The sequence below is a fragment of the Cupressus sempervirens genome, chromosome 10, assembly GCF_028749045.1.
Source record: "Cupressus sempervirens isolate cs-2001-9-10 chromosome 10, ASM2874904v1, whole genome shotgun sequence".
Lineage (NCBI taxonomy): Eukaryota > Viridiplantae > Streptophyta > Pinopsida > Cupressales > Cupressaceae > Cupressus > Cupressus sempervirens.
The window spans coordinates 372,591,209-372,605,356 of record NC_143127.1 but is presented as its reverse complement, the minus strand read 5'-3'; the positions used below and the strand labels follow the sequence as shown (position 1 = coordinate 372,605,356).

General features: G+C 34.0%; 1 protein-coding gene and 2 pseudogenes across 1 annotated transcript; 1 reads left to right on the top strand and 2 right to left on the bottom strand.

The window, feature by feature from the left end:
* Positions 1-436: 436 nt before the first annotated feature.
* Positions 437-1,899, bottom strand: LOC149534223 (UDP-glycosyltransferase 85A2-like; annotated as a pseudogene).
* Positions 1,900-3,840: 1,941 nt separating this feature from the next.
* On the top strand, positions 3,841-12,036 carry LOC149534222 (putative 12-oxophytodienoate reductase 11 pseudogene; annotated as a pseudogene).
* Position 12,037: 1 nt separating this feature from the next.
* LOC149534221 (UDP-glycosyltransferase 85A1-like) lies at positions 12,038-13,534 on the bottom strand. The gene is made up of 2 exons (XM_089804505.1): positions 13,060-13,534; positions 12,038-12,960 (listed from the first exon to the last, which is right to left on the bottom strand). Exons 1-2 carry the CDS (start codon positions 13,532-13,534, stop codon positions 12,038-12,040), a joined length of 1,398 nt encoding a protein of 465 aa, XP_089660631.1.
* Between the last annotated feature and the right edge of the window lie 614 nt (positions 13,535-14,148).

Sequence of the window (14,148 nt, the reverse complement as noted above, 5' to 3'; positions counted from 1 at the left end):
TTTTGTATTTTGATGATTGCATATTTATATTAATTTAGAAACTTGTTAAAATAGAATATAATGAATTTTAAAAACTTATTTTTAGTAGTTTACAAAATTAAATATGTTTTCTTATATTTTTATATATATATTAATATTAATGTAAATATTTGTTAAAATAAACACATGAACTAGAAACTTGCTTTTTTATTTGAGACTTTTGTATAGATTACTAATTTATAATTATAAGTCATTCATAGATAATTTTGCGTATATTACTAATTTATATTATAATTATCTAAAATGTAAAATATTTAAATTCAAAATGATCTATTAAATAATTTTTAATAAAAATTAAAAATAAACTAAAATAAAAAGTTAAAAAAATTTAGCCATCATGAAAAAGCCATCAAATTCCAGGCCTAAATGACACAAAACAAGCGATCCCGAAAGCAAGTCATTCATTCTGTTGCGACTTCAAGGCATTCACAAATAGATTAAAGTTATTCCACGAGGAACCCCCGTCCTTGATTGCATCCCTTGCAATTCTCTTCAATTTGCTCGCTTCCTCTCTGATCTCCACGCCTTGTTTTGACTCCAGCAAAATTTCTACACCTTTCACAAATTCTCCCTTCTCTAGAGTTCCTTGGCTCTTTCCGTTTAATGGCAAACCCAATTTCCAGATATCCACGACATACGTGCAGTTAAGAAACTGGTCTGCAATATACGGCCAACAAATCATTGGCACGCCCATAGTGATACTTTCCTGCACAGAGTTCCATCCACAGTGAGTCACAGAACAAGCTATGGAAGGATGAGATAACACCTCTATCTGTGGCGCCCACGAAACTACACAACCCCTTTCTGTCACTCGATCCATGAAACCTTCAGGTGAAGTAGCTTCGCCTCCTCTTATTACATTGGAACGCATAACCCACAGAAACGATCTCCCGGTGGCCTCCAACGCCAGAGCAAGTTCTTCCACTTGCTTTTGGCTCAGAAATGTAGAGCTTCCAAAATATGTAGATCACAGACTGGGAACTCTGTTTATCTAGCCATTCCAAGCATTCCATCTCCTGTTTCCAGAAGCTTGGGAGGACCTTCGCGCTCGTCCTGCAATGGAGAAACTGGTCAGGAGGAATTAGAGGCCCGATTGGATACACTCCCACTTCTTTGGACAACGTTTCGACCACAGGAGCTTCAATCTCTAAGAAAGAATTGAAGAAGATCCATTTGCTACGCTTGATCTCCTCTGCCATGCGAATCCCTTTACGAAACATGTATTCGCTTACCCAGTACAGCGGAAGATCTTTAGATTGTAGTGGCGGTATGGAGGGAAGATATTCAATTGTTTCATCGTCCTTTGGAATTCCTTCATACAAAAGCCACCAAGATAAAATGAGTTCTTAAACGTCCTTTGCATGATTATATGTTACCATCGGGAGGAAAGATGCCAAGTGAGACACGATTGGCAGTGATGTAGAGAATGGCGAAGAGCGAAACGTGACCAGTGTGAAAAAAAGCAAGAGAAACTTTGTGGAGCTCGGTTACGGGCTGTAAGCCAAAGCACATATAGACGTCTGCAATTATACAGGTGACCTTGCTAACTTCTTTGCTGGCGTTGATTTCCTGAAGGAGTTTATCAACTACAGAAGGCCCCATACACTTTTCCAACTCCTCCATACCGTTTTCGAGACCTTGTGGAGTATCCATAGCTGGGAATTCAAAGGGAAATGATTTCATTCGGATGTTATCGTGCGGAGAACGTAGAGCGTTCGCTTTGAGTATGCGATTATGGTTACTGTCAGAGTTGAGGAAAGTGACGAGGAATCCATGGGAGACGAGCTTCCAGGCGAGTTGCACCATGGGGTTAATGTGGCCCGGTGTAGGGAGAGGAATGAGAAGAGCGTGAGAAACCATGGCTGACTATACCCCTCTCCAGGGCAACACAGATGTAGTATAATTGCTAGTAAACACGCCATGAAATATTATGCCTAAAATATTGTTTTATGTTGGGACCCTCGCCTGAAAACATTAGTGGTCGCTTCGAGGATGTCGTATAGCGATTGTATTTATCTAGGATTTGGGCTTTACCATATCGCGCATAGTGCCTATCGCATTACTCCAATGGCTGGGCGTAAGCAGCACAATCCGTTTCTGCTAGGGTTAAAAAATATATATTAGATTATTTATATTTAAAATTTAAAAAGCCCATTCAAGATTTCTACCTCATATGGCATTGTCTGCTTACCCATATTATAAATATATTTTGTGCTAAAAACATTTTAATATGGTTATACATCTATCAAATGTATTATAGATTTAATGTTTTAAAGTTTATTTTTTTATTATTTTGTTTCTTTGTATAATTTATATATTGTCAGATTGTGACTCGATTTATGAGATATGACAATTAAATTTTGGAAACATATTACTAATATTTCATTGTATTTTATTTAGAAAATCTTTGATCTTCAATGAAAGTAATAATATTATTTAGTTTATCATTCAAACCTGAGTCTTAGTGGGGACTCATTTTTCATAACATCTTTGTGTAACTGATTGTTATTCTAAAAAAAGGTAAAAATTTCAGGGACCTATTAAATGAAGGGATTGACTTCATGCTGAAAAATGAAGTGGCTTATAGGTATACAACTGTTACACTAGAGAAGAAGATGGATGACTTTGATATTTTATTTTAGCATTCTAGTTATTACATGTCCTAATTTTACAACATTTCTTCATTTATGCCACAAGCTTCTTAGGACCTTAATCTTCCTTTGTCAATGAGTGTTTGACCAAAAGAAATTACGATTAAATGTTGATAGTTCATTTTTCTTCAATGCATTATTACGCCGAGAGGCGTTCTATACAATGGCAACACAAATGCCCAGCACGGGAATTTGCCAAGATTCCTTGTCAATAAAAAAGATTTGGGAGCAGTTACAAACTTCCAAATTAAATATTAAAAAAGAATTCCCGAAATAATAGGAAGCCAAATGGAGGTCGAAATAATAGGCTCGAAAAAGTAGGGCCCGAAAAAGTAGGACCCGAAAAAATAGGGCCCGAAAAAATAGGGGCGAAATAATTTCAATATGATTTTTTTTTTTGTTAAATATAATTTTGCATGCACATTCATGCTTATTTTTTGCGGGGAGTGGGGGAATTTGAAACAAATTCGTGGAATGTGAAGAGACGTCTGTTGGGGGATATGAAGAGCCTCTCAGAAGTTATAAAACCAAGGCTCCTCATTTCATTTTCATTTTATGTTTTTGCAAGAAGGAAGAGGTGGAGGTTATTGGAGGATTAGATTGGAGTTTTTGAATAGGATTAAATTGAAGTTTTGGAGTAACATTTTTGCAGGTTAGATTTCTATTTTTTATTTACATTTTCATTTAGATTTAGATGTAGATGTAAATTGAAATTCAAAATTAGTTATAATATTCTACTTTGATTTAGATTTCAATTTTAATTAATTTCAATTTGGTTGGCTCTCCTCCACAACAAACAATGTATTGTGTATTTAATGGGTGCATTGGAATGCAGATTATTAGCCTAATGGCCAATCTCCAGTTTCCTCCACAAGCAAACCAATCTCTGGAAAGATCCCTCTTCCGAACCGAAAGGATGTGGCAGATTTCTCTCCTCCCCGGCCTCTGAAAACAGAGGAAATTCCCAATATAGTTGCTGATTTTAGAAATGCTGCCATGAATGCAATAGATGCAGGTATGTTTTTTTATTCTGATCTATCTTGGTTTGAAGAAGAGAATGTTCCTTTTTTTGACATAATCATTCCTTTTACGAACAAGGTTTGACGGTGTTGAGATCCATGGGGCGCATGGGTACCTTGTGGACCAGTTCATGAAGGACAGGGTGAATGATCGAACAGATGGCTATGGCAGAATATTGGAGAATCGTTGCAGATTTGCACTTGAAGTTGTGGAAGCAGTGGTGGAGGAAATCGGAGCAAAGCATGTGGGAATTTGGCTTTCTCCATTTTCGGATCATGCAGAAGCGTATGACTCAAATCCAGAGGCACTGGGACTTCACATGGCGGAGGCTCTGAATAAATATAAGATATTCTACGCTCATTTCTTTGAGCCTAGGATTGATAATTCACAGACGACAATAGCGAGTGAAAAGAGCCTGATTCCCATAAGAACAACATTCAAGGGAACATTTTTGGCTACAGGGGGTTATGATCGAGATGATGGTAACGAAGCTATTTCCAGTGGCAAGGTAGATTTGATTGCTTATGGCCGACTGTTCTTGGTAACTGATATTTCTATTGTATATTCCTGTGCCCAGCACGGGAAGTTTTAATCTATATAGTTTATTTTGTGCATTTAGTGCACAAAATAAAGAATGCATATGCAATCAATTTTTTTATCAATCTTTATGATAGCTTTTTTTTAAAAATAGAAAATAAAAAATAGAAAATAGAAATTATTCTTTTATGCATGTAGAAAAAAATTAGAAAGATTTTATGTATGTAAAAAATTAAAAGAATTCTATATACATCTAGATTTTTTGAAAAGAATTCTATTTACATCTAGATATTTTGATTGAAATAACCATAATGTAAAAACAAAATATAAAATAGAAATGTTAATATATGTATGTAGAAAAAATTAGAAAGATTGCATGCATCTAAAAAAATTCTATTTACATTTAGATTTTTTTAGAATGGAAAAAAATGGATAATAGAAATATCAGTTGCATGTTTGTAGAAATAAATTAGAAAAACATGTATCTAGAAATTAAAAAGATTCTATATGTGTCTAATTTTTAGATTTTACTTTATTCTAAACTAATTATTGATGGATATATATTTTAAAAATATTTATGTAGTTTAAAGTTTAGATTTTAATTAATTTGTATGCAAATAGGAAAAAGAATAAATATTTTATATATATGTAGATTAATTTCTATTTTTAAAATTTACAAGTAAATGAGTACTTTATTCATTTAAAGTAAACAAGTTTTTAAGTAATTTATTTTTATTTTAGAAATATATTAATCATAATGTTCATTTATTATTACTTATTTAATATACTTACTCTCAAATCTAAGACAATAGAAATGATATTTTATTAACTTTGAAATAGGGAAGTGTTAAGCAAGTTCGTTTACAAAAAATACCAAAAATATATTTGGTCTTTGATCAAATTGGACTTAATATTAGAAATATAAATATGATCATTAACAATTAAGCTAAATTCAGTTCAAAACAATAATATTATTTAAATTTAAATAAATTTTTTTGAAAAGAATTCTATTAACATCTACATATTTTGATTGAAATAACCATAATGTAAAAACACAATATAAAATAGAAATGTTAATATATGCATGTAGAAAAAATTAGAAAGATTGCATGCATCTAAAAAAAATCTATTTACATCTAGATTTTTTTAGAATGGAAAAAAATGGATAATAGAAATATTAGTTGCACGTTTGTAGAAATAAATTAGAAAAACATGTATATAGAAATTAAAAAGATTCTATATGTGTCTAATTTTTAGATTTTACTTTATTCTAAACTATTTATTGATGGATATATATTTTTAAAATATTTATGTAGTTTAAAGTTTAGATTTTAATTAATTTGTATGCAAATAGGAAAAAGAATAAATATTTTATATATATGTAGATTAATTTCTATTTTTAAAATTTACAAGTAAATGAGTACTTTATTCATTTAAAGTAAACAAGTTTTTAAGTAATATATTTTTATTTTAGAAATATATTAATCATAATGTTCATTTATTATTACTTATTTAATATACTTACTCTCAAATCTAAGACAATAGAAATGATATTTTATTAACTTTGAAATAGGGAAGTGTTAAGCAAGTTCGTTTACAAAAATACCAAAAATATATTTGGTCTTTGATCAAATTGGACTTAATATTAGAAATATAAATATGATCATTAACAATTAGGCTAAATTCAATTCAAAACAATAATATTATTTAAATTTAAATAAAATAAGCCATGTTTACTTTGAAACATCAAACAACTAATTAACTAATACAATAATTAAAATAAATGAATCTATTATGACATAGAAAAATATTTTCGAAGTATAATTTCTTTGTTTTTGAATCAATATGAGTTTTTTTTTCTACTTGAAAAGATAAACCATCCTAATTGTCATCCTTAGTTAACCCTAACAACAACCCCTACCTTAGCCCTAGCCCCAACAATGATGTACAATCTAACTATAATCCAACATTAAACTATAATTATAGCACTAAAACATATCCCTATTGATATTCTAAACTCTAATCATAACGAAAATCTCAGCCCAAACCATAATCTAAACCAAAAACCTACACACTAATATTGGTTATAGTCCTAACCCTAAAATCTAACCCTTAACCATAATGTAAAAACAAACTCCAAAATATTGATCAAAATCCTAAACCTAACTATAGGGATAACCATGATATTAAACTCTAAATCTAGTCCCAAGGTCCTAACCATGGTGTAAACCTATAACTGAACTCTTAAAAAATTTACTAATCCCTGATCCTAATCACATTCCCAACTTTAAACTTGAACCATAAACCATAGTTGTAACCATAATCATAAACTTAAACAAAACCCTAACCCTAAAGGTACAATCATAAAATTAATCATAGCTTAGACCCTAATCCTAGCACAAACCACAATCATGACCAAATATAAATCTTCACCTTACCCCTAATCATAATTTCAATGTTAACCCTAACATTAGTTTCAATCCTTCCATGATATGAACCCTAATATAGACTTCACCTTGATCCTCACCCTAATCTTAAGTCTAATTAAACCCTGACTAAAACCTAATCTAAATGATATATCTAACTATAATCCTAACTGTAATTATCATACAACCCAATGCTAACCCTCATGTATATTTAATCCCTAATCTTAACTCTAAATATTCTATAAACTCTAGAATTGACCTTGATTCTAACCATAACCCTAAAATCCAAATTGTAACCATAGCACAAAAGGTGGGGAGCCCTGCTACATGTCACAATTCTGGGTCTTGGAGCCTCGCAAAAGCACTACAGAGTGAGGAAATGTCAGAAAGGTGACATGTAGTAGCATGACGCAATTTTGGGCTTTAGAGCATTGCAGAAACAATGCAGCGTAAGGAGGAGCTAGAATGGAGACTCATGGAAAGAAGAGGAAAGACATTCATGTCGCTGGAAAAAAACTATGAAAAGAGATAACATGATGTCTTAACCTCCAACAAAAAATGCAAGGTTGATCCCAAGGGGGAATTTGGTTTCCCCAAAAATGAATGATGGTCATCGATGAAGGTCTTCCTCTCGAAATAGATGGCATAGATGCATCGTGAATCCTCACTAATGAAGGATTAAGTCGCAACCGTCGATGTAGATTCTCCCCTCAAAAAGGATGACTGAGATGCAATGATGAAACTCCTCCCAATGAAGGATTAAGTCACATTCGTCGATCAAGATTGGCTTTATTTCCAATGGATGACTAAGATGTAGTGAAGAGATTCCTCCCAACAAATGAAGCAAATAGCACAAAAGGTGTGAACCCCCTCCATGTGGCACAATTTTGGGTCTCAAAGACTCATGAAAGCATTGTGGAGTGAGGAAATGTTGGAAAGGCAATGCGTGGTAGCATGATGCAATTTTGGGCTTCAGAGAATTGAAGAAACAATGTAGCATGACAATGCATCAGAATGGAGATGCATGGCAGCATCTTTTGCAATTCTAGGCTTTACAGTGTTTCGAAGACACTAGCGTATAAAGAAATGTTAGAATGGGAATGCATGGCAACATCTTGCACTTTGGGAAGATGGGAAGATAGCTCGCGAAGAAATAAGAGTTATCGAATCTCGCAGCATGAATCAACCCGACCAAGAAAAAATGATCCAGCGTGGTCAATGAAGAAACCGAGCCAACACAAAATGTTAGCCGCCAACTTTAGCGATGTTAACCCTCTGCAAAGAACCTATCCCATTTAAGGTCTCTCAGATCAGACATCAGTGATGGGTTGAATAGGGGGAAAAAATAGCACACAATGCCCTCCTAAATGAAATTCTAAATGTAACACTAATAACCATGGTCCTACTTCTTTCCCTAACCTTATCCATGAGTGTGGGAATATACATATTATTATATAGGGTACCTTATATAATAATAAATATAATCTAAAATCCCAACCCTTACTCCCCTCCTAACTATAACTGTGACCATAAGAAAAATTCTAAATATAACCCTTCCTCTAACTCTAACCCTAACCCTAACCCTAACTATAATTGTAACCCTATCCCTACCACTAACTGTAACCCTGAATCTAACTCTACCATAATTGGACTTTAACCCTAACTATAACTGTAACCCTAAACCTAACTCTAACCTTAACCGTAACCATAACCGTAACCCAAAACCTAACCCTAATCGTAGCTAGGATTCTAATACTCTGTCTACCCCTAACTCAAACTATAGCCCTAACTATAACTCTAACTCTAACCCTAACTCATATTCTAACCCTAAACCTAACCCTAACCTTGACCCTAACCCTAAGCCTAAGCCTAACCCTTTTTCTACCCCTATCTCTAACCCTAACCCTAACCCTAACCCTAACCCTACCCCTAACTCTAACCCTAAATCTAACTCTTTCTATAAATCTAACTCTACCATAATTAGACTCTAACCCTAACCCTAACTTTAATCCTGACTGAAACCCTAACCCTAACTCTAACCTTAACCCTGACTCAATCCCCTTACCCTAACCTTAACATTGATATAACTCTCTCTATATATAACCCTAACTCTAAATATAAACCTAACCCTAACCCTAAATCTAACTCTAATCCTAACTGTAAGCGTAACCCTACCCCTACCCATAACTCTAACTGTAAATCTAACTCTACCATAATTGGATTTTAATTTTAACCCTAACCCTAACTCTAACCCTAACCTTGAATCAAAACTCTAACCCTAACCCTAACTCTAACATTAACCCAACTGTAAAATTAACTCTATTGGTAACTCAAACCCTAAACCTAACCCTAATTCTAACCCTAACTCTAACTCTAGCTCTAGCTCTAACCCTAACTCTAACCATAACTCAAACTCAAACCCTAAACTTAACCCAAATTATAATGTTCTATCTACCCCTAACTCAAACTATAACCCTAACCCTAACTGAAACTCTAACCCTAACTCATACTCTAACCCTAAACCTGACCCTAGCCCTAACCCTAACCCAGAACCTTACCCTAACTCTAACCCTAACCCTATCTATAACCCTAATCCTAACCCTAACTCTAATCCTAATCTTAACCCTAATTCTAATCCTAACACTAACCTTAACCCTACCCCTAACTCTAACCATAAATCTAACTCTACCATAATTAGAATCTAACCCTAACCCTAACCTTAACCCTAGCTCAAACCCTTACCCTAACTTTGTCCCTAACCATATATCTACGTATGACTAACATTTTACATTACAATATCCTAAAAATAAAATATATATTTTTATCTAAATTAAACTCCTTATATTAAATTTAAAATAATATTTGACTCAAACCTTAACCGTAACCCTAACCTTAACCATGAGCATTACTCTAACCCTAACCTTAACCATAAACATAACTCTACACCTAACTCTAACCCTAATTCTAACTCTACCATAATTGGACTCTAATCCTATCCCTAACCCTAACTATAAGCATAACTCTAACCCTAGCCTTAACCATGAGCATAACTCTAACTCTAGATCTGACTCTACCATAATTGAACACTAACCCTAACCCTAACCTTAATTTTGATCCTAACTCAAACCCTAACCCTAACTCTAACCTTAACCTTGATTCAAACCTTAACCCTAACCCTAACCCTAGCCTTACTATAACCCTAACCCTAATCATAACCATAACCATAACTCTAACCCTAACCTTAACCATGACCATAACTCTAACCCTAACCTTAACCATAAACATAACTCTAATCTAATTCTTAACCATAACTCTAATGATAACCATAACCATAATTCTATCCTTGACCTTAACCATAGCTCAAACCCTAACCCTAACTCCAACCCTAACCCTAATGCTAACCCTAACCGTAATTCTATCCCTGAGGTTAACATTAACTGTAATGTTAACTTTGTCCCTAACCATATATCTACGTATGACTATAACATTTTACATTACAATATCCCAAATTTTTTTTAAAAAAAATCTAAATTAAATTCCTTATATTAAATTAAAAGATATATTTGACTCAAACCCTAACCCTAATCCTATTCACACTATAACCCTAACCATAACCATAATGATGACTCTAACCCTAACCTTAACCATGAGCATTACTCTAAACCTAACATTAACCATAAGCATAACTCTACCCCTAACTCTAACCCTAATTCTAACTCTACCATAATTGGATTCTAACCCTATCCCTAACCCTAACTATAAGCATAAGTCTAACCCTAGCCTTAACCATGAGCATAACTCTAACTTTGGATTTGACTCTACCATAATTGGACTCTAACCTTAACCCTAACCTTAATTTTGATCCTAACTCAAACCCTAACCCTTTAAACTCTAACCTTAACCTTGACTCAAACCTTAACCCTAACCCTAATGTTAGCCTTACTATAACCCTAACACTAACCCTAATCATAACCATAACCATAACTCTAACCCTAACCTTAACCATGACCATAACATTAACCCTAACCTTAACCATAAACATAACTCTAATCTAAACCATAACCATAACTCTAACAATAACCATAACCATAACTCTATCCCTAACCTTAACCATAGCTCAAACCCTAACCCTAACTCCAACCCTAACTCTAATGCTAACCCTAACCCTAACCCTAATTCTATCCCTAAGGTTAACATTAACTATAATGGTAACTTTGTCCCTAACCATATATCTATGTATGACTATAACATTTTACATTACAATATCCCAAAAATAAAAAATATATTTTTAATCTATATTAAACTCCTTATATTAAATTTTTAAAAATATTTTGAAGCATAATTTTATACTAACTTCATACAACTCTAATTAAAAATTAATTAACAATTTTATAGTAACCTTATCAAAATAAAAAATAAAAAGTAAATATTTTTCCTATTGCGCCGCGACTGCCACTAGCTATATATACCTCTATATATATTACGCCGAGAGTAATCGTTCTCAAGGCGCCTATTTTTATTTTCATTAATCCCAACTTCGATTAAAATAACTTTGGGATTAAATAAAAATAGGTGCCTCGAGAACGATTACTCTCGGCGTAATATATATAGAGGTATATATAGCTAGTATAGACCTAGGATGAAATTTACATATCAGTTTAGTTTCAAAAGTCTACACATAGATTTGTAGAAATAAAATAAAAAACTTATTAGATATTGAAAACATAGAAATGTATAATTATTATACAAACTCTAAAAATATTTCTAAAGGGTTCCACTTATAATATTTGATAAAACAATCTAACACATTTAACATTATTTTCTCTTTTTTTTTAAAAGCACCTCTAAATTTATTTAATTTATCTATTTAAATCCATATTTATTACTCTTAATTTATCATTTCTTTGGTATATTTATATATTATTTTATTTCATATAAATTTGATAAATTCATAATTTATGAATATTATTAATTTAAAATGAAAATATTTTTTTAAGATAAAATTGATACTTCAAATTTCTCTCTATGTTATCTTTGAATTATATTTTGATATGGTAAAGAACTATTTAATTAAATATCCATATGAAAAACTCAATCCAGTAACAGTACAAAATGCTTTGATATTGTTTTAATTTATAATACAGTGCATCGCATTAACAACCTTGACCATCCAAATAAAAATATGGTTATGGTCTATTTTATCAAAATAGCCCTAGCATTTTTTCGATTTGCTGGTGAACAAGAAAGTACTGTTCTTTTAAACAGCATGGGTGACATTACCTACGTGGAAATAAAAAGCATGATCCCTTTCTTTTGGACAGAGAACGAAGTGCAACAACACAATCGCTCCAGAAAGCAAGTGATTCATTCACTAGTCGGTTGTCGCTTCATGGCTGTGACAAATACATTAAAATTATTCCAAGACGAACCCCTCTCCTTGATTGCATTCCTTGCAACTCCTTCCAATTTTCTCGCTTCCTCTTTTATCTCCAGACCTTGTTCCGACTCCATCAAAATCTCTACACGTTTCACAAATTCCCCTTTCTCTATGATTCCTTGGCTATTCGCATTCAACGACAGACCCAACTTCCACACATCAACAATATACGTGCGGTTAAGAAACTGGTCTGCAAAATAAGGCCAACAAAGCATTGGCACACCCATGGCGATACTTTCCTGCACAGAGTTCCATCCACAGTGAGTCACAAAACAAGCAATGGAAGGATGAGATAACACCTCTAACTGTGGCGCCCACGAAACTACACAGCCCCTATCTCCCGCTCGCTCCATGAAACCTGCAGGTAAAACAGCTTCGCTTCCTTTTATAAGATTGGACCGCACAACCCACAGAAATGGTCTTCCGGTGGCCTCCAATCCCAGAGCAAGTTCTTCGATTTGCTTCTCGCTCAGAAATGTAGTACTTCCAAAAGATATGTAGATCACAGAGAGGGCCCGCTGTTCATCTAACCACTGTAAGCATTCCGTCTCCTGTTTGCATAAGCTTGGGAGGACCTTCGTGGTTGACCTGCTTTTATGGAGAAACTCAGGAGCGATCAGAGGTCCGATTGGGTACACTCCCATTTCTTTGGACAACGTCTCGACCACTGGAGATTCGATCTCTGAGAAAGAATTGAAGAGGACCCATTTGATCTGCTTGACTTCCTCAGCCTTGCGAATCCCCTTTCTAAACATGTACTCGCCTCCCCACAACCACGGGAGATCTGCAGATGGCAGTGGAGGTATGCAGGGAAGATAATATTGTATTGTTTTATCTTCCTTCAGAGATCCTTCAATACAAAATCCACAAACATTGGAAAAGGTTTTCAATTATATCATGAATAAAAACTGAAATAGATTGAAACTAGTGTATGATGATTATATGTTACCATCAGAAGAAAGGACGCCAAGCGAAACCAGATTGGCAGCAAAGTAGCTAAGTGCAAGGAGTGAAACAAGAGCAGTGTTGAAAGCGGCGAGGGGAAGTTTGTGGAGCGTGGCTACTGGCTGCAAGCCAAAGCACATCCAGACGTCTGCAATTATACAGGTGAGTTTGTTCTCTTCTTCCCTGACGTTTAATTCCTGAATGAGTTTATCAATTACAGAAGATCCCATTCCCTCTTCCACCGCTTCCATTGTATTTTCAACGCCTTCCATAAGCGGGAATTTAAAGGGAATTGATATCATTCGGATGCCATCAGAGAAGGAATTTGGAGTGTTATCTTTGACCATGCGGTTATGATTACTATCAGAATTTAGAAAAGTGACGAGGAATCCATTTGAGACGAGCTTCCAGGCGAGCTGCATCATGGGATTAATGTGACCCTGCGCAGGGAAAGGAATGAGAAGCGCGTGAGGAGCCATCGCTTAGCCCTGCACCGAGATAAACAACAGTCGATGTAATATTCCTGTGCCCGTGTGGTTGCAGCAAAGGAATGGAGAATAGGAATGGCTATTTCAAACTATTTTTTAGAATGGTTATAAGCTATTTTAGAGGTGAAATGGGAATATATATCTCTATTCCCTATTCTAATTGACAAATCAAACCGAAAATAGAAAATGTATTCCAAATTTTCTATTTCTATTCCAACAACAAAATTTTCTATTCTATACCTGATTGATGATAGGAAATCTTCATTGTAATGAGTGAAACTTTTGTCCCTTATTCTATATTGTATAGCGATTGTATCTATCGAACTTTTTGACTCTTTCTCACGCATTATCAAATCCGCCATAACGCATTGTTCGCAATAATGTTTAAATATTTCGCGCCAGCTGCACTGCCCCAACCGACTTCACCTGCATATTAGTTTTTAATTTCAATCCTACTCAACTCTAGTTAACTTACTGACTTAAAAAATAATGATATTCTAATAAAACATTTCACTCAACATTAACCAAAATTTAAAATAGAGTCCTGTTTGTAAAGAATAATTTGAACTCGATGAGGTAGACTGACCTAATATTGGAGTACTTAA

Coding starts and splice junctions, on each gene's coding strand:
- LOC149534221 (XM_089804505.1), bottom strand. CDS start 13,534: ATGGCTCCTCACGCGCTTCTCATTCCTTTCCCTGCGCAGGGTCACATT. Junction 12,961..13,059: donor TGGCGTCCTTTCTTCTGATG/GTAACATATAAT, acceptor TTTGTATTGAAG/GATCTCTGAAGGAAGATAAA.